At 39.7% G+C, this 21,916-nt stretch overlaps 1 protein-coding gene across 1 annotated transcript in view; it reads left to right on the top strand.

Annotated features, from left to right (window-relative positions):
- LOC117298091 (arrestin domain-containing protein 3-like) overlaps nt 1-21,916 on the top strand; it is a 73,962-nt gene that overhangs the window by 45,165 nt on the left and 6,881 nt on the right. Inside the window, exon 5 of the mRNA XM_033781332.1 lies at nt 10,121-10,309. Within this exon, the coding sequence (XP_033637223.1) occupies nt 10,121-10,309 (189 nt within the window). The remainder of the gene's footprint in view (nt 1-10,120; nt 10,310-21,916) is intronic.

Genomic DNA, 21,916 nt, shown 5'->3' on the forward strand with positions numbered 1-21,916 from the left:
ATGACACTATTGGGTTTGGGTAAATTTGTCTGTATACACTCAAACCATGTATACTCCTATAACGTCCGACCTCAAAAAGGCTATAATAGTACTGGGTTTGTCTGCATGGTTTTGCTTGATGTGCTCCTATTGTGTGCCTACTTTGCCACTATAGTCTGGTCAACATTCGGCTTTTTTTTATTATAGAAATAACGTTTTCGCGGTTGCATGGTCGTGCGATTAACGAAACGTTGACATAAACTGCAAAAGAACCTTATGTTGGTGTTTTCAATTTCGAATCATTTTCATTGAAAGGAAGGTTGGTAATCACTCTTAAAGACACTGGACACTATTGGTAATTGTCAAAGACTAGTCTTCACAGTTGGTGTATCTCAACATATGCGTAAAATAACAAACCTGTGAAAATTTGAGCTCAATCGGTCATCGAAGTTGCCAGATAATAATGAAAGAAAAAACACCCTTGTCACACGAAGTTGTGTGCGTTTAGATGGTTGATTTCGAGACCTCAAGTTCTAAATCTGAGGTCTCGAAATCAAATTCGTGGAAAATTACTTCTTTCTCGAAAACTGTGGCCCTTCAGAGGGAGCCGTTTCTCACAATGTTTTACCATTATTCGTCACCAAGTAAGGTTTTATGCTAATAATTATTTTGAGTCATTACCAAAAGTGTCCACTGCCTTTAAAACCAATGGCAATACAAACTTACTTGGTTACAATAATTCTCACTGAACTATACATAATATATGAGGCCAATCTGTGACGTCATATTATTGGAATGAATAGATGATGATAATGTTTGTTCTCCTACAATGCGACTGGCGTCATTACAAGGTGTATAAATACATGACACTAACCAGAGAAAATTACTACACTGTGAACAAATGCCTGGCCCATGTAATTATTCATGCAGTTATGAAAGAAATGTACAGGACAACAATGCCGCGGGGGGGTTTGTCTGAGACTCCGCATAATTACTCACGGTAGTCACAATTGTCTCACATAAAAATATTATTTTAATTGACACATGGGACTGACATTATATGCAGTGTATTGATTGATGTACTTGGGGTGACTTCGTTCTTGCAACCCGGCTTGAAATGCTGAAGGAGCAGTGAAATAAGACAGGATTCTACCGTTTACTACAATGGGAAAAGCATAATTATTGAAACAAAATTGATAAGTTACAGTTTGGAAATAGTTAGACCGGACGCTAGAGCATCACTTTAGAGAAAGACTCATGTTAGACCGGACGCTAGAGCATCACTTTAGAGAAAGACTCATGTTAGACCGGACGCTAGAGCATCACTTTAGAGAAAGACTCATGTTAGACCGGACGCTAGAGCATCACTTTAGAGAAAGACTCATGTTAGACCGGACGCTAGAGCATCACTTTAGAGAAAGACTCATGTTTATTTTAATAATTTAAAAAGCATAACAGAGATATACTATTTCAAACACCTAAACGTGTTTATTTTAATATATTAAAACGCATAAAAGAGTTAATTTCAATGAGTTTTAAACACCTGAGCATGTTTGCTTTAATAGTTATAACACCTGGACGCGTTTGTTAAGTGTTACCAAGGGGGCATAAACACTTGTGTTTAAAGGGCACTCTAAAAAGTAACGTGGGAAGGTTGGTATAATCAATGAAATAAAGCGTTAAAGTCACAGCTTGGAAATTGATTTTTTTTGTATGGTTAGACTAGCTTGAAATAAAACTTCAACACTAATGGAAAAAGCCTGTACATTCGATGCTAATGGCAATATGGGGGGGGGCTGCATTGGTTACCATCGATACAAAAAAAAAATCAAAGAGGCAAGGTCACTATTTTTTTCATCATATCGGTGTGGAGTTTTAAGCTATCGATTTTTCTGGTCATGTTTAGTGGCAGGATTGTACCATCGGCCTCGGTACCTCTAAATGACGCCAAATTACTTATCTCCTTTATTACCATAAGTTTCTATCCACGATTGTACCAACGGATGTTCGTGGCATCAACACAAAGGGAAGGTAGACGAGCAGACGCACAACGTATTGACAGAAGCAACTTAACAATCTTTTCATTTCTTGTGCCCAATATGGAAGAACTGCTTCAGCAGTAAATATTGCCTAACAACTCTCTGCTTAGCAGAAATGAACAGAATCCCAATCATAAATGGTACATGTCACATGGTAGTTTGGCTAATACAATTTTTCTGGTAAGCATATTATGTTTGTGCACAAAAGCAGCTCTATGAAATTGGGTCCAGATCTTAAGTGTTGATTGGTTGAGTTCAAAATGTTCAACACAAATTAAGGTGTTTTTCTCATTTTGTAAGAAGAGGTAGATTGATACGTATGAATTACAATTAACAATTGCCACCGGTTCTTTCAGTTGCCCTACACAACTCAAAAGAGATTTACAGATGGGGCTACCGTAAATCTCACCCAAAATTATTCGTACTGTATAACAATTGGAAATGCATTTATAAAAGTATAAAATAATTTCATGTTAATAGAAAACGAGCAGAATAACAATCAAAAACTGTACACGGTGCATGGTAGTTTGGCTGGTGCATGGTAGTTTGGCTGGTAACCGTACTCTGGTAAGCACAATTCTATGTTGCTTAGCATATTTTGTGAAATTTGATCCAGATCTTACGTTTTGGATGGTTGAGATTAAATGTTCAACAAAAGGTGTTTTTCTCATTAACGTAAGAAAATGTCGATGCGTATAAATTTCAATTAACCATGCCAGCGTCTGTTACGTTTACGGGCATTACAGTATGTTTCATTCTGTAAGGCTGGTTTGGGGTTTCAATTTTTTTTTTAAATAGTCTTCGTTCGAGTAGTTTTTTTTGGGTTTTCGATACTCGCGAGACTTGCAAAGTCTACACTGGAGTAGATGTTAAAATCACCATGATATTGGTTTCATCTTACATGTAAATTCAGACAGTAATCTTCATAGGAAATTGTTATGAAATCCAATCTATTTTTCACTCACCCAGAAAAGCAACTCAAAGAGACAGACACATTCGTGTATCCAATCAACGCTGTATAGCTCTATGCCCCAAATCTCAATGGCATTAACACAACTTAGTGTCTGAAACACAATCTGGGGCAAAATTAAAAGCGCTGGGCACCTTTGGGTATTGTCAAGGACCAGTAGTCTCACTTAAGTGTGTCCCAACATATGCATAAAGTAACAAACCCGTGAAAATTTGGGCTAAATTGGTTATCGAATTTGCAAGAGAATAATGAAAGAACACCCTTGTTGCATTACTTTGTGTGTTTTTTAGATGAATAGTTAATGGCTTCAGCTGGTCGTTTATAATTTGAGTGAGAAATTACCTCTTTCTCAAAAACTACTTTCCTTCAGAGGGAGGCATTTTTACAATGTGTAATCTATAGCTCTCCGTTGATCGTTTCAAGTACTCTTGGTGTTTTTTGTTTGCTAAAATTATATTTAGTAACTACCAATAGTGCCTTTAAATCGACATAGTTTTGAAACACAATACATAGAAACTGGGGCAAAATTTAAAAAAAAAATCATTATTTTCTAAGGAAACAATTGATTTTTTTTGAGGAATAGAACATTTTCTCGGCAAGAACATGTCATCAGAAACTGTGTGGTATTTCCTATATGCTGATTTTTAGATTAGTACACTAGCTGTATGAGCACAGTCCCGTTGAATCACCATGGGACTGGAGGCACAGCGGAAGCTGACATGTATTATTGCTCCTTCCACGAAAGCCTAATACCATGTTCAGATTAGATGGGGGAATACTTTAGTAAAACGGGTGTAGGCCTGATGTACGAACAGTGATTCAGCGTTTTCATTTGAGACTGTACTAGCTTCATTTGAGACGATACCTTGTGAATACGTTACTCAAAACATTTATTTTCATAAATAATATAGCTGTCGATATAGTGATAGTACAACATGTTATAAATAATCACGGTCAAACTGACTCGATCAAGAAACTGATAAACTAATAAAGTCAACCCGACTTAGAAATGTGTCAGGTTACCTGGCACCCGGACTCCGAGAGATTTTAGATTTTGCATTGTTGTTTTATGCATATGTTGGGATACACCGAGTGAGAATACTGGTCTATGACAGACTTGGGTTTATGGTATGGGGGTGTCAGGCAAAACAACGATAGATCACCATTTCCCTCACAATACGTAAAAGCCAAGCAGTTGCAGCAGAGAAGGCCTATACGAACCCGATGATAATTAGTTTCCCTTCGAAATAATTTTTTAAGAAGAAAAAAATGTCATCTTCGGTTTGAATCCCCATTAGATGATATTGTGAAACGTCAGAATGAATTTGCTACAAGTCCGTGAACTCTTCTCTCTCCCTTGCCCTATGCTCTCTTTAAAGGCATTGGACACTATTGGTAATATTGTCAAAGACCAGTCTTCACAGTTGGTGTATCTCAACATAATTTATGCATAAAATAACAAACCTGTGAAAATTTGGGCTCAATCGGTCGTCGAAGTTGCGAGATATTAATGAAAGAAAAAAAGTTGTGTGCTTTCAGATGCTTGATTTCGAGACCTCAAATTCTAAATCTGAGGTCACAAAATCAAATTCGTGGAAAATTACTTCTTTCTCGAAAACTATGTCACTTCAGAGGGAGCTGTTTCTCACAATGTTTTATACTATCAACCTCTCCCCATTACTCGTCTACAAGTAAGGTTTTATGATAATAATTATTTTGGTTAATTACCAATAGTGTCCACTGCCTTTAAAGGCACTGGACACCTTTAGTAAGATTGTCAACAGACCAGTATTCTCACTTGGTGTATCCCAGCATATGCATAAAATAACAAATCTGTGAAATTATTTTGACTAAATTGGTCATCAAAAATGCAAGAGATGAATGGGAAAAACTATTGTTGCAGCACAGATGCATATAAAAAGGCTTCAGGTCTGAAGCCGTTAAGATTTGAGTGAGAAATACAAACCTCAAAAACTACATTACCTCAGAGGGGAGCCGTTTCTCACAATGATTTATACTATCAACAACTCTCAATTGCTCGTTACCAAGTTGTTTTTTATGCTAACAATTATTTTGAGCACTCCAATATTGTCCAGAGCCTTAAAACCGAGGCATTGAACATGTCGCAATCCAATCACCGAACATGCAGGCACCGAGCGACATGCGATTTTGTTATCGAGGGTCCTAAATACGTTGGGCTTGAAGGGCCTCGTTAAGATCATGTTATGTTTTGGAGGGACTTGTTCCGAAGAGAAAAATGAATCGATTTCAGGCCGACCGCGACGGAGGTTTTTTTTTTCTTCCTTCAAGTGACCTTCTCTTGAGCGGGGAAAGAGTGGGACGAGTGGTCGGTGTCGTGCGTGGTTTATGAGGCCGAGGATTTGTCGTTTTTAAAGGGACACGTTGCCTTGGATCGGGCGAGTTGATCTATGAAAAGCGTTTGAAACCGTTTGTTATGAAATGCATATAGAAGTATATTTTAAAAGCAGAATATAATAATCCACACAAAATATGCCTTAAAATTTCATGGTTTTCCCGTTTACGTCGTGAACTAACACAACACGCCATTTTGTGGGGTCGAGTTTTTGACTCCATTAAATGGGCGACTCTGTTAGTTCGCATAGTAAAAGGAAAACCACGCAATCTCGAGGCATTTGTGTGTATCGTTATACTCTACTTTTAAAACATCTTTCTAACCATATGCATTTTAGAACAAACAGTTACAAACGCTTTTCATGGACCAACTCGTCCAATCCAATGCAACGTGTTCCTTTAATAATATTACGCTTGGTGGATCGAGTCTGAATCTGCGGATATGATGTCTTGTTTGGAACTAGGCTTACATATTGACAGATTCAGAACTATGGGGGACATGCCAGACATGCGTTGAAATTGACATCTCTTCACAGAATGCAAGACAAGCCGTACTGGTATTGGAGTAAAACTCAATAAAAAAAGGTTTCAAAAGGCTAACGGAGAAATTGATCAGTGGCATGTTAAGCCCGGTCTCACGTATCGACGTATGCACATGTCGTCAATTGCGTAGGGTGCACTAGTCTTGGTCAAAGACGTCACTATCTCATACTCAAAACGTAGCGTAACGTAACGTAACGTAACGTAAAGTAACATGATATCCCGACAGAGGACGCGCTTTTCTTTTTGAGTTCATTCAAGGTTGGCGACTGTCTACTGGAAATCGAAGCAAGAAAACACTTAAAGGCACTGAACACCTTTGGTAATTGTCAAAGACCAGTCTTCTCACTTGGTGTATCTCAACATATGCATAAAATAACAAACCTCTGAAAATTTGAACTCAATTGGTCGTCGAGGTTGCGGAAAAAACGCCTTTGTCACACGAAGTTGTTTGCTTTCATATGCTTGATTTCGGGACCTTAAAATCTAATCCTGAGGTATCGAAGTCAAAATCGTGGAAAATTACTTCTTTCTCGAAAACTACGTCACTTCAGAGGGAGCCGTTTCTCACAATGATTTATACTATCAACCTCTCCCCATTACTCATTACCAAGTGATCTTTTATGCTAAAAATTATTTTGAGTATTTACCGGTTGTGTCCATGCACTGCCTTTAAGCACAGCTAGCGGGCGATCCGGCGCGCTGCCCATGGTAACGAGGCTGCGAAATAATCCATACAGAGGTCTTGGAATCAAGACTAAGGGCCCACTCGCATAGAGGTCAAAGTGTTGGGTTTTTTTTCGTATTTTTTTTTCTTTTCATTCCTGTAAGACTCGCGTACAATTAATCTTTGCGTTATTGCTTCATCAGCAGTTCCCCTTTAACATGGCGGCTGGATGAAGACAATGCATAAGGTCCATTGATTTCTATCATAATTATTAATATAGATCAATGAAACAGCGCTTTGACGTCACACTAAGGACTCAATCCAAACAAGACAATGAAAAATGCTTACAAATTAAATGTAAACAACCTTGACCCAGTCCGGGTTTTGACGTCACAGTAAGCAACACGGACTTGTTTTACGCTGGTTTTCCGAGGCACTGGTATCTGCATCGTTGATTTCACTTTATTTCTATTGGCTTTTTGTTGGGCACCATGCAGAGCGCCGTGAAAATAAAAGAAGAGGCATGGTTAACGTTTACGTTTACGTTTACGTTGGTAACCCGGCAGGATCCTTAAAGGCACTGGACACCTTTGGTAACTGTCAAAGACCAGTCTTCTCACTTGGTGTATCTCAACACTATTTTATGTTTTGTACTATTGTCCTACACATGTTTATACCTCTGACGAAGGTCCAGTTTTGATCGAAAGCTAAGGCTATCACCCTATACTAGTTTTATACCAATGATTTTCATCAAGCATGAAATTAATTCGAACAAATTATTTTGTTCAGCTCACTGACTTGCGTTAAAACAATAACTTCACATTGAGACCCTAAAAAGAAAAAAAGAGGCATGGTTAACGTTTACGTTGGTAGCCCGGCAGGGTCCTTAAAGGCACTGGACACCTTTGGTAACTGTCTAAGACCAGTCTTCTCACTTGGTGTATCTCAACACTATATGCATAAAATAACAAACCTATGAAAATTTGAACTCAATTGGTCGTCGAAGTTGCGAGAGAATTTTGGAAGAAAAAAACACCCTTGTCACACGATCGGAGTTGTGTGCTTTCAGATGCTTGAATTCGAGACCTCAGCTGAGGTCTCGAATTCAGTTAAACTATTTTAGTGATAAATTACTTGTCTCAAAAACTTCGTTACTTCAGAGGGAGCTGTTTTTCATAATTGTTATACTATCAACAACTCTCCACTGCTCGTTACCAAGTAAAATTTTATGCTAACAAATATTGTGAGGAATTATAGTGTCAAGTGCCTTTAAAAAGGGACGTCAAGGGTGCTTGATTGTTGGTTCAGTGCAGATCAGACACAAAAAGTGCTGTCATAAACAAAACATGGAGAACTGAAAGTGCTAAAGATAAGACAACTGGAACTCCTACTGGCGCGGGGAACTGTAAGACATTTAGTGCTTGGGCTTCTGCTTATATATAGGTTTGATGCAAGTCTCTCCGAGCTCAAACACAATTACAGGGAGGAAATTTCTTCACACTTATGACCAAATAAAAACCAAAAATAAACAAGGATGAGTCAAATCAGTTTGAGTAACTCCATTCAAATTTAGTAGATGTTAAATTTGTTTCGGGTATAAAGAATATTAATTGTTTTTTACCCATACACTGTATACTCAGTTCTTACACGAGTTCTTTGAAGAAAAAAAATCACAGGCATAATACTCCATTCAAGTTGATCTTTAAGTTGACCCATTTTGATCCAAAACACTTTACTCAAGCTAACATAATCATACCCGTAGGCCATACTACACCCAGTGCATTACAAACAAACATTGTCCTCCCCTGAACCACTTCTAAACAAAAATCACACTCATACCAGCGTTGAATATTGAACCCCAAACAATACTGAAATTGACCCAAATCTAATCATCACGCGATCCGATATACGGCGAATAACGGCGAGGTTATAGCAAACACAGTTTTCCTGGCTCTCTTCGTCGTCATCACGATACACAATCACAGTAGACAGGTGTTTCGTACTCCCCCTGAAAGGATGTTCTAATTTATTATAGCCGTCTACATTTCCTTGGGAGAGAAAGATGTGGTCTTTCCGCTGCACCTGCTGTTCTGTGGAGCGCCTCTTTCATGAAGCCATGCTCTTCAATAGGGACTTGAGAGTCAATTAACTCTTGCGTCAATGTGTTATAATCATTCAATTGTATTTTTCGCTATGCGGGCAAAACAAAACGTCTCTTTTAAATCGCTATAGATGACTTCATGTAAAAGCGTCTGGCTAAACATTAAAGGCTGGAAGGTCACCCGGTGTATAAACTTGACTTACAATGATTTTGTTTTAACGTTTACCCGGTGTTTTTTTCCTGATCACATTGAGGCTTAAATATGGCATGATGGCGTTTGAGGTTTCCATCAGTTTACGTGTATGAATAGTGTTTGTAGTTCGTTTGCTTCTTTGATTGGTTGTTTTGACCATGTGTGTGCGTGCAACACTAGCCTGAAAATCTGACGTCACACTTTGAAGCTCGTGAATTACGCCAGAGAGTGACCGAAGTACAGCTGCCAAACGTCACTTCGGACCAATTAACACACTAGAGAAAGCTTACGTCAATGCACATTTAACCAATGAAATTATCGTATCAAGTGAAATCATAGGTTTTGAAAACCAAGTAACTGTCTTTATAAAAAAAAAAGGGGGGACCAGTCTAGCGCAAAACCAGCGTCATTGGCGATTCCAGTTTTAGAAACTCAAACGTCCGCGGCCGCGACGCAATTGAACGAACTTGTCATAGTTTTAAACTCCCCTGTCAGAACTGACCCTGAGTTCGAGCCCTTGGGGTAGGTTGACCCGGCTGGTGATATACATAGAATTTTCACTCGGGTTATGTGTAAGTTTGACCCATTCCGGGGTTATATTGTAACAGATTCCCGGTTCCTATCTGACCCAGAATTTGGTCAGGCGCCATGGTACTCGTGCAGAGTTATTTCATGGTTAATGCAAGTTCGCCCCGAACAATGGTAACGGAGGTGGGAATTGATAGTCTTCTTAAACAGTCTAGATTGTTGGGTTGCGAGGAATATGCATTAGGCGAGGTGTTGCAAAGAGATTCAATACCGTGCGTGGAGAAAAAGCTGTTGGAATGGTTCTCTATGTTTCAGCAAAGCTAGAGTCTATGGTGAGAACAAGCAGCAAGCTTGGTTTCACACTCCAACACCCTCTGCAAGGAGAAACCATGTCAAACACACTGATGGCACTCACAGTTCGCAACCGTTGAATTAATGTGCTCAACTTCTGCGAAATATTGGCTGCGAAAACACCCATGTGACGTCAAAATTCGAAGTATGAATCGGGCGCAATCTGTTTCTGTAAATCAGAATGGAAAAGTTTGTTTTCCTCTAAATCGATTTGAAAAAGGGAATCCTTAAAAAAAAATCAGGAAAATTGTTGAGGATGGCAGTTCTATACTACAGACATAAACATTGCCAGCCTCAGCTACATGTATACGTTTGGAAAGAGGTTGTCAATAAATTGTTGATTTAACTCTCAATTTATTTATTTTACATCTGATTTCAGAATGTTAGTCTCGTAGCTGAGAGTCCAAAGAGAAGAACCAAGTTGGGTTCCTACGAGATTCTATGTTACACGAGTCCAGCTGTTTTACCAGATCAAGAATATATTCTGGAGACGGCAAGGATGCTCCAGATTCCCATAGTGCCATATACAATTGTATCGAGGCTTATACAAGTCGCTTATATAATAGAGGTAAGTTTTCTTTTTGTTATAATTTAGTAAATGTATCTATGCTTATTTTGTCTTCGCGCTGGCTGTTATTAGCTGAGGTTTTGTTTGTTTCGAGACGAGGAACGCTATATAGACCAGCCGGATTCAGGCTCTGGTGTTTGATCAGCAGGGTGTGAGTTCGAATCCCGGTCGTGACACTTGCTACGTAATATTGGGGAGGTAGTGCTTTCTGCTCTACCGGCCAGGCTTCGAACTGATGATAACCAAGCCTACATCCGTATGGATTGTAAAAGGGGTAACCCTGTTTCAGCCCTAGGGGTAGGTGGCAACGGCCTCTGGGGGAAAAAAAAACAATTGTAGCCCACGCCTTGAGTGACCTTCAGGCCTTGTGTGTCTGGCGACTTGCATAAAAAAATAATAATAATAATCCGTAAATTTCACCAAACTCTTCCTAACTTAGTATTAATCTTAGGACTGACGACGAGTCCCAGCCTTGCACTGTAACATGTAAACCATAAGATTGATCCTAAGTAAGGACGGGTTACTGGGTCTAACTCGAGCTAGGATTAATCCTAGCGTTTCGTGAAATTGGCTGCTGGCCTCAACTAAATGAACTCGCATACTTCTTGTTTTCTTTTTCATTTTGAAAAATTGTCTCTGCATTTGTTGGTTTCGGTTGGTTGTTATAGCTAGGGGTTTCTTATGAGTTGGAACGCCATAAAGATATCCGATCTCACTCACAGAATTGTTAATCTTTTTTTCTTCTTTTTTTGATCTTGTAAATTTTTCTCTGCATTTTATTGTCTTTGGCTGTTAACTATGTGTTTTGTTCGTGACTTGGAACTTTAAAACGTTAGATATATACCCGCTCTCAATACCCCACAGTTTTTTGTTTTTGTTTTGTTTTTTTTCCGTTTTGTAAATATATCTCTGCATTTTTCTCCCGATTTTGAACTTTTTTCTGTCCATGATATGGAACACTTAAGATACCCATTCTCCATACAGTCAGAATTCCTTTTTATTGCAGTGTCCGAAATGTTATGCTTAAAGTACTTGTGAACTTAATCATGCATATTAATTTTATCCAATAGTATTCCTTTTCTCAACATTCGTCAACCAAGACCATATATTCTGTTTGTTGACATTTCCTTTGTTGCCTCACGGCAATCCCCTCCATTGTGGAACCCCTTTAAAAAAAAATTACCCGGGATAGGTCTGAAGATACCTTCGGGTGAGAATTTGTTTCTTCTGTTTTGTGCTATGGTCCTGCACATATTTATACCTCTGACGAAGGTCCAGCTTTGATCGAAAGCTAAGGCTATCTCCCTATACTAGTTTTATACCAATGAGTTTCATCAAGCATGAAATTAATTTCGAACAAATTATTTTGTTCAGCTCACTGACTTGCGTTAAAACAATAACTTCACATTGAGACCCCAAAAAGAAGAACAAAAAAAACAAATTTTCATCACCGGCAGTCTTCCCCAGACATCAAAAGCGTCCCGCTTCCTTGCAATCAAAGTAAATGTAAACATAACCGTCTTGTCTAGGTGAAGTTGACATCGACAATAAAAAAATAATAAAAAACAGCAACATTTTTTATGTCTGCTACGACAGGAGCATGATTAAAATGAGGCTGGGGATTTATTACGCAGGTGGGATTTTGAGTTGTGCCATACACGACTGACTTCTGTTTTTGCCGACTGTATCATCTGAAATCACATCCCCCTCTGAAATGAAGCGAACTTTATCTCCGTGAACGTCTATAATCCATCCGACAGATACTGTGCGAGTCTTCTTTCAAGGGGTTTGGGTAGTTTTTGTAGGACACAAAACACAATGTCCACAGATTTACACGGTTTGAAGATTTGATGGTAGAAATTCCCCTTAAAATATTACTTGTTGAGGTGCTGTATAGAAGGTGAGTAATGAGAAATGAGTAAAAACAATGTCACAAAAACAACATTCGTCGGTTTTGGGGTTTTTTTTTCCAAGGATTTAGGCCTAGCTACGGACTGTCGTTTACCTGTGTGTTTACAATACCCGCACTAAATCAAATTAACTATGCTCATGTTTTCCCCAATAATCGACTTAATAAGAGAATTAATGAGATTGAATAATGCAATAGGTGTGGGAAGAAATGTGAAAATCAAATAAGAGTTAAGCCGTCTGGAGAACCAATCTGAGGGAGGCTGCAATTCAGCAAATCTCTTTGCTCAGATGATCCAATTTGGGACACTATTCGTAGCCGGAAAAGGGGTGCACAACCTCTAAAATAATAAACAGTCTGGCTGCTACTGCTGCTGTTGTTGATGTTGTTGTTGGTTTGGTTTTTCGAATTAAAAACAACTAATACCTTTAGGGGAATTACCTTTTGGAGGGGGGGGGGTTCTCCCCCTGTGGCGCACTTCAATGGTAGTGAACTGTGATTTTGTATTCAATTAACCAGAGGGGGGTGGCAGGGGCTGGTAGCCCCCTTTCCCCTCCACATACACACACTGAGAACCCCGCCCCTTGAAACTTACCTGCGTTACCCCTTACGCCCCCCCCCTGAAAAACTGACTTGCGAAATGCCTTGTGTATGGACCAAATGTCTTATTACTTGACATGACTTGCAAACATGTACTCGCTGACAGCTCTGCAATGTATATACCTGTTAAAAAGCAATATAACTATACTTTTCTTAATCAAGGGCATGAGCCCTGAATTATTGGAAGTAAGTTTGTAAACAAAAATGTTTAACTCCGCCATGGTTGTCTTCCAGTCAGTTTTCTACCCAAGTCAGTTTCCAGGGGTGAGAGTAACTACTAACGAAAAGGTCTGAAACTTGGATACAACTTCAAAGGTATTGAAATGAAGCCATTTCTACCGTTTGGTAACTCCTGGGGTTAATGATTACAGACAGCTTTGGGAAACAATATCCAAAGCACTAGAGAAGTAGACCAACGAGCAGGATTTCTTAATTTGTAGAAAAAAATGTTGTCTGATTTTCTTCACCGGGCCCGACATAAAAAGTCTGAACTCAGCCAAAAGTCTGAACAATCACATCCCTGGTCTCACTTATGGTTTATTATTTGATAGACTTACCTGAGGTAAAAAGTCACACCCCCATAAGGTGATCCCCTGCTGCCGCTCCCATGGTTGTTTTATAAATTTGGGCGTGGTCCATGGACACAACTTGGTTTCAAAAATGTTGTGTGGGGGGACTCTGCCTACCCCCTTTGTGAGGTCAATCGAGGCAGAAACTGCCTCGATCGAACATACGAACATCAAACACACACGTACGTGCAAGTCCTAGTCGTGAGTTTGTACGTTTTGAAAAAGTTCTTGCATATTTCCGGCAATGTCGACCAGGTGTATTGCTGCTGGATGCAGCAAAACAGCTAATGATGGGGTCAGTTTGCAAAGTGGTCTGGTCCGACGTCTTTTCCAGCGCTGTGCAGCAAACACTTCGAGCCATCGTGCTTCGAGAATCCGGAATACAATGCACATTTTGACATGAAGAGAAAAGTTCTTTTCTAAAACATGACGCCATCCCAACAATTTTTCCAGCTAGTGGGGAAGTCGAAGAAGGTACCTAAAAGACGTAACGAACCTAAAGGAGCACTTTTACTAACGGGAAAAAAAATCAGGTATATAGTTTCAACTTTGAGGGCATGTTGTTAGCTTGCGCCAAGGGTCACTATCTTGTGTTGGCACTGCATGCGATTCATCGCGCCTCGATTGACGTCACGAACAGCGCCCTCTCGGGTCAGGCTTATTTTCAAATTTGTAAATAACATGGAAACTATTTTTTTTTAAACCTTAGTTAATTGTTTACTCATATTCCACTCATCAAAGTACACATTTTAGTGACAAAAGCTTTATTTTGACAAAATACCACTTCACATCGTATGAAAAGTACAAAAGAGAACACCCCCCCCCCAACCCAACCCACTGAAAAGACATTTGTCGGCAGAAGTGCTCAAAAGAAAATCTGTGCCGTTTTTAATATTGTACATTTATGACTTGTTGTTGCTGTCGTTGTGTGTGGGTGTTTGTGCTCCCACACACGTCAACTTACGGGGTACTTTTTATAATAATTAGTGACAATTCTTCACCACGAGGCTTTCTTTGTTCTAGTGGTAGGCATACCTGATGGGATCCAAAGGATATCAAATAGTATAGATGGTTCGCAAATGACGTCAATGACCGCCATCTTTGATGCAGAACACTGGGAAAAGTGCACTCGTGTAGCCTATTCATTGCACACGACCTCAGCCAATGATTGCATTGCACGCGTGCACATTGTATCAAAGATGGCAGCCAAAGCGAGGGGGTGTTTGACAATCAATATACGTCTAATTATGTTGCCATACCGACAATGTACATTTTGTGCTCAAATAACATTTCTTCAATAATGCACAACGTTAGTTGGTACCTAAGCTAAATATTTATGAAGAGATGAAACAAAAGCATCATATGATGGCGTATGAAAAGGTACACATTAATCCCTCGAACGACTCCGGTCTACTGAAAACGAGCTGATGGGCTGCCTATACTCGGCTCTAATGAGCTTCAAATTGCCAACGACCTTGCGTGGCTTTACGTGGTGCTCACTGCGACTGTAACTAGCTTTAGCAGGTGTGCATCAAACCGTAGCCAACCAAAAGAGCGGGCCAGCATTTAAAGACACGGAACACTATAGGTAATTTCCAAAGACCAGTCGTCTCACTTTGTGTACCTCAACTTACGCATAAAATAACACACCTGTGAAAATTTGAGCTCAATTGATCGTCGGAGTTTGGAGACAATGAAAGAAGTTGTGTGCTTACAGATGCTTGATTTTGAGACCTCAATATTTTGAGACCTCAAAATCTAATTATGAGGCATCGAAATCAAAATCGTGGAAAGTTACCTCTTTTCTCAAAACTACGTTACTTCAGAGGGAGCCGTTTATCACAATGTTTTATACTATCAACCACTCCCCATTATTCATTACCAAGTAAGGTTTTATGCTAATAATTATGTTGAGTAATTACCAATAGTGTCCACTGCCTTTATAATTTTACCTATGCGAAGATAATGTGGTATCAAATCTACATTCCAATTATGGGCTGTACTGTGTAACAATCGTAAGCTGCCATGTTACTCAGTTGGCCCATAACGTAAGCATAGTTAAGTTTGTTGACATTTTAATAGCACAGCTTTTGAACCCTCATGCCGAATTCATATGTTTTTCAAACCAAAATAGCTGGCGCAGATAATGTTCCCTATCTATCCTAGACTTGTTTCAAGTCCCGTTTTTGTGCGGGAGGTCCTTATTAAGCATACCCGCCTCCGTCAAAGTGTAGCTATTGGGGTCCGAGAATGGGTTGGGGAATGCACAGCATCACAAAACAATTGTTTTCTTAGAGCGGCACGGGATTGGGACTTGAGTCAAGTCTATATCTATCCATGGCAAATACAATTGTACAGCGTGAGCAATTGTGTACTTTTCCCCTCTTGTATTATTTGAGTACCCCCCCCCCCCCGCCCCACCCAAACAAAACATACATAATTTCCGAGATTCAATACAATGAATACAAAATGGAAAGGGTGTGACCACACAATACCAGGTATCAAGTGGACAGCACTTGTCCACACAAGTGGACAGCACTTGTAAGCTTTTTAAATATTTTTGTTAATGATCTGCCCATCAAGCTCGGCAAACTCCGATATAAACGCCAAGCTAGCAACCGTCAATCTCTCTCTTACACACATGTTAAACGTAAACATTGGTTTAACGTCTAGGACAATGAATTGCACAGATCAAGAAATTGTGATCCAGTAACTAGACGACAATGTTTATTCTAGTCATTGTGAAATCAGCGGCTATTTCAAACACACAACCTTGTGATTTTATGCACGTCCTGAAGTCTAACCACTTGACCACGGTAACGGATTGCAGAGAATTGTTCCTGAATCATTGGCTACCTATGGTTCTCGCAAATCTGTTCAAACGTCTCCCACCACAAAGCTCCCCGAATTAAAAAAGGCAATCTCAAAATTTCAACTCAAATCTAGATTTTAGACCGCGAGTGGTTTGCGCGCTAGAAAAAAAGTCCTCAAAACTGTCTGATTTCTTGCTATATCCTGCGGTGATGCGTTGATATGGCAACAGAGTACACGGAAGCTCACTAAGTTGTCTAATCCATTCCGTGTGATCGGGACCTAATCTAGCTCCGATCACTGGAATGAAGATGCTGCGGGTAGGTGTAAGGTTATGCAGCGGTCATGTAACATAGTTTTAAAGGCAGTGGGCACTATTGGTAATTGTCAAAGACTAGCCTTCACAGTTGGTGTATCTCAACATGTGCATAAAATAACAAACCTGTGAAAATTTGAGCTAAATCGGTCATCGAACTTGCGAGATATTAATGAAAGAAAAAAACACCCTTCACTCACGAAGTTGTGTGCGTTTAGATGGTTGGTTTCGAGACCTCAAGTTCTAAACCTGAGGTCTCGAAATCAAATTCGTGGAAAATTACTTCTTTCTCGAAAACTATGGCACTTCAGAGGGAGTCGTTTCTCACATTGTTTTATATCATCAACCTCTCCCCATTACTCGTCACCAAGAAAGGTTTTATGCTAATAAATATTTTGAGTAATTACCAATAGTGTCCACTCCCTTTAAAACATCTACAAGCCTTACAATAATGTGCACATGTTATATAGGACCACGTTGGTTCATCTTTTGAGCATGCGCTAGTTTACAAATACTGACTGCTTTGAGTGGTATGGTTAAAACTATGACTCCCGAGGTGATCCCCGGAGCATTCTATTTTCCCGAGGCGAGGCCCGGACTTGATAATTTTACCGAGACGAAGTCGAGGGTCGAGGTGAATTATCAAGAACCAGGCCTCGGCGGGTTTTAAACCTCTAGTTGAAAACCGATTCAACACACTTTGATTCACATTCATAAATACCTTATCGGTAAAAAAAACATCAACATTTTTGGGTCAAAAGGTAAAATAAATGCAAAAATTGTAATTGTTCAATGATTTCTTTCAACACAACACCCCTCCTGCTATGAAATAGTAAGGCCCTCGGGGTAAACAACTCCCTATAAGGAGATGTTGTGCGCGTCGTGCGTATCGCGTGATGTTGCACATTATTCCAGCCGTTGCTCTCGACCATATCTATGCTCTCGACCAATAGGGAATTAACCGGTGCAAGCTCGCATGTCACGCCCATGTTTGAACACTTTTTACTGGTGTTATATCATCCGTTCAAACAACCCCTCGTGATACCCTCTCGACCAATCAGAATGGATAAACTGCCTTAGGTATTTATTAATGTTATTTGAATGTATGAACACATTATGTTTTAACGTGATTTCAACAGAATGTTGATTTGGTGAAGGAAGTCCGATGTCAATTCCATAGAGTACCATATTATGTGAATTGTTATATGACGTCATCGAACGCTGTTGGATTTCGAAATAAATTGCACTTGCAGTGTATGAATGTGTATGAATGCACAATCATCACATAGGGTTCGGAACACAGTGACATTTCACACCATTTTAAGGCAGGGGTAAAGCTATAGAGCCCTTGTATGTTTCCCGTGTTCATTAGGATACTATCTTTTGGGAAAATGAATAAATCACAAAACTATAATATGTGGCCTTGGATCCCCTTTTCAAACTTCCACATAGCGGTATCACCGTACGGACACATACAACAACGCCACAAAATACCCCAAAACGCAACTACAATTCACATCTTGCAGTTCTGATACATTGTAACTGGAACATTGCCGTACATTAGGACCCGAAGGAAACATACAACAACGCTACAATTAAACGATGCAGTTTTGTTACAATAATACGTGAACGACCCCCCCCCCCCCTCCCTCCGTCCATCGGGGCCCGTAAGGAAACATACAACAACGCCACAAAGTACCCAAAAACGCAAAACAATTCACTCCATGCAGTGTTGTAACATTGTTACGTGAACAGACGTGCTCCCCCCCCCCTTCCTCCCGTCCATCGGGACCCAACCAATCAACTAATATCATCAGCTACTTTGCTCAATCACCGTGGAATAAATGGCGGGAAAATGCAATCACATCCGTCCCCCGAGAGGTTGTCTTTAACTCAAGACGATGTGCGTGTACAAAGCCTCGTGGGTATCGATTGGTGATGGAGGCCTTCACTCGTCACAGCTGCGACTAACCTCCGAAATGCAAAATGGCGACATCCGGTCATTCCGACTGAGCTCACTGAGAACCAATCACATTTTGACTCTCCGGCTTAAATAATGGAACTTCAACCTTGACAAGTTTGAGAAACGTTTGCCTTTGATATTGAGGGTCGAGCATTTTTTTCACTAAGAGGAGCACTTACCAATCTCCCATATTATTGGAGACTGGTCTGTTGTAATTTTGCCTGTTAAGGATGGTTAAAGTTTTTTGAAACTGAATTGAATGATATGAAACATGCAACAACGCCACAAAGTACCCAAATACGCAACTCTGTACACACTTTGTGTTATACATTGTCCCATTGAGGTCCTGCGTCCCCGGGTTCCCCGGTCCTCCCCAAATTGAATGTTGAAAACTACTCTGGAATGTTAGTTTTGGAGCTAGGCCGAAGGGCACCTATGGGAAAACCGATTTGATATAATACAGGGCAGGCCCAGAGCGAGAGTGGATTCGAAGCCCTGGCCGCAGTTTTTTTTTTAACTGCACTTTAAAATTGCCATCCTTAAAAAATGTTTTTTAAGAATTCCCTTTTTGACAGTGGCAATTTCGTAGTGCAGACAAAAATTGCAACCCGGCCCTCCTCCGCCGTGCCTCAAGTCATGAAAACACAGTATTCAACGGAGAGTCTGGCGAGCATTATCTCTGTAGTCCACCTTTATAATAAGGGATATTATTTACCTTGCAAGATGTTTCATGAAATGATAATAATAACAATTTGGAAGGCTAATCATCCTTACTTGCCGCTGAGAAGCTGAATTGCGAAGGACGCAGCTACAACGTGTTCGAGCCGCATGCATGCAAGCAGCCACATTGGCCCATTATATCCGCGGGCGGTGTCTTAGATCGGAAGCGTTTAAAACAAGTGGATCTCAGCAATAATGTTACAGACGTAATAGTAATAGTGATAAAAGTACAGGCGCTTAAAGCCATTGGACCCTTTCGGTAAACAGTGTTGTTCAAGGCTCACACTCCGTGTATCACAACTTCTATATAAAATAACAAACCTGGAAAATTTAGGCTCAATCGGTCATCGGAAGTCGGGAAAAAATAACGGGAAACCCACCCTTGTATCCGCGCGTTTCGCCGTGTCATGACATGTGTTTAAAATAAATCCGTAATTCTCGCTAACGAGAATTGATATTTTTTTACTGTTTTCTCAAAAAGTAAAGCATTTCATGGACAAATATTTCAAGAGAAGTCTTTCGCCACTACCTTCTGTAAACCCTGTAAGTTATTTGTAAATCTTTGAACTTTTATTTTTTTGTCTGTACCGAAAGGGTCCAATGGCTTTAAAGTACAGGTTTTTCTGCAAGGATGTAGGACTACGTTTGAATTATGAAACAAACTTTTTGACATCGCACCATATAATGGTTTACAAGGTGCCAATCAAGTCAGGTACACCGGGGCGAATCCCTTCTCTTGATGTTAAATACACTGGGTTCTGTCACGTGCGTTACACAACACACGGGACCAACGGCTTTAAGTCCCATTCGAATGACGAAGTGTCTTGGTTTCAGGACACATCCGCAGGACATCGGACTCGAACTCATGCTCTGCTAATCAGAAACACTAGAGCTTGATTTCGGTGCTTTTATTCGCTCGGCCACGACACGTGTGATAGTTTTCTTTCATTCAAACAGCACACTTAATCTAACGGGCAGTTTGTAGAGCTTCAAGCAACGGAATTTCACAAACAATATTTCATTGTAACATGCATGAATTTAACATTGGGAAACATTTAAAAGATTTAACCACAATTAAGTCTAACAACAATACAATGTGGCGTACTGCCTGCTTCTTGAATACAAGCAAAACCTTTTTTAAAGATGTGCACATAATGGCATGACGTCATACAATATGTGGCCCACGATGGGGAGTATTCATTGGAACATCTTGAGTTTGGACTTCTCAAGTCTTTGTTGTATCTTCTGTAGGCGCTTTGTAACCTTGGGAAAAAGGCGCCTCATATAAATGCTGATATGTATGTATGTATGTATGTATGTATGTATGTATGTATTGTATGTATTCAATTTTGTTGGCCTTGGTCTTTGTAAGCATGCAGGTGCATGATATTTTGTTTTGATTTTTTGTTATTCTATAAAACTACGAGCCAAAACTGCGAACTGATTTAATTAAAAATTAAACGTTCATTCATCACACACAGCACGGATGTTTAACTTCCCTCCTATTCAATTACATTTCATTTCTCGATAATTCTTTTCCTTTTTACTGGTTGTAGGCCTACTCCAAGGGCAAATAAAAAATAAAACAGTTTAGCGTCATACCTTTTTGAAAAAAAGGACTCAGGGGGAGTAGGTTTTCTCTTTCATTTCTTCTTGTTTTTTTCTGTTTTTTCAATGGCTACCCGTTTTTTTTTAAGACAAACTGCTTTTTTTTTTCATTAATGTTTTGTTGTCATCCGAGATCATTAAAATGCACCATTGTTTGTATAAAAATTGGGGGGGATTTCTTTTTCCATTATAAACAAAATTGAAAAAAGTAAGGGGCGGCATCAAAAAGGAAGCGGGCAGGGACGCTGAACATGATTTTCTTTTTGCCTTACATTCATAACTTTCCATGAGCCTGCTGTGAGCAACCGGTAACCTTGTAAAGGCGGGATGAAATGAATCTGAATATCGTCTGCAATTTAACACAATAGAATTGCGTTTTCTAAAACTCAATCACCGGGCTCTCATTGTACTAAGGATGATTTGTGAATCTCCATCGAGTGATCATTAAAAGACTAAAGTGGTTGGTTCACCTGCTCAAAGACGTCACGGAGATCCTAAAGATTTATGTTGTCTTGAAGTCTTGGTGGCATACTATATACACTTGCGTCATTGTGGGGTATTATTATCACATGAAGAGGGATGCTCAGTGTTTTAGAAATCATTTCCTGCTCACATGTTGACTTTATACCTGAAATGATAATGACTTTAAAGGCACTCGGGGACGGATTTCACAAAGGTAGTCCTAACTTAGGACTGGTCCTAGGCTATGCTAAGAGATAGGACCAGTCCTAAGTTAGGACCAGTAACTCATCCTAACTTAGGACTGGTCCTATCTCTTAGCATTGCCTAGGACTAGTCCTAAGTTAGGACTACCTTTGTGAAATCCACCCCTGGACCCCTTTGGTAACTGTCAAAGTCCAGTACTCTCACTTGGTGGATCTCAACATAATAAATTATGCATAAAAAAACTGTGACAATTTTAACTCAATTGGTCGTCGAAGTTGTGAGAGAATTATGGAAGATACACCCTTGTCGCACAAGTTGTGTGTGCTTTCATAATATGCTTGAATTCGTGACCTCACCCGAATTCAATATCATAAAAATTTCAATTGTTTTAAGATTTAATTTGTCTAAATTCTGTTGGGATTTTTACGTCTTTGGTTTGCAAAAG

The sequence above is a fragment of the Asterias rubens genome, chromosome 12, assembly GCF_902459465.1.
Source record: "Asterias rubens chromosome 12, eAstRub1.3, whole genome shotgun sequence".
Taxonomy (NCBI): domain Eukaryota; kingdom Metazoa; phylum Echinodermata; class Asteroidea; order Forcipulatida; family Asteriidae; genus Asterias; species Asterias rubens.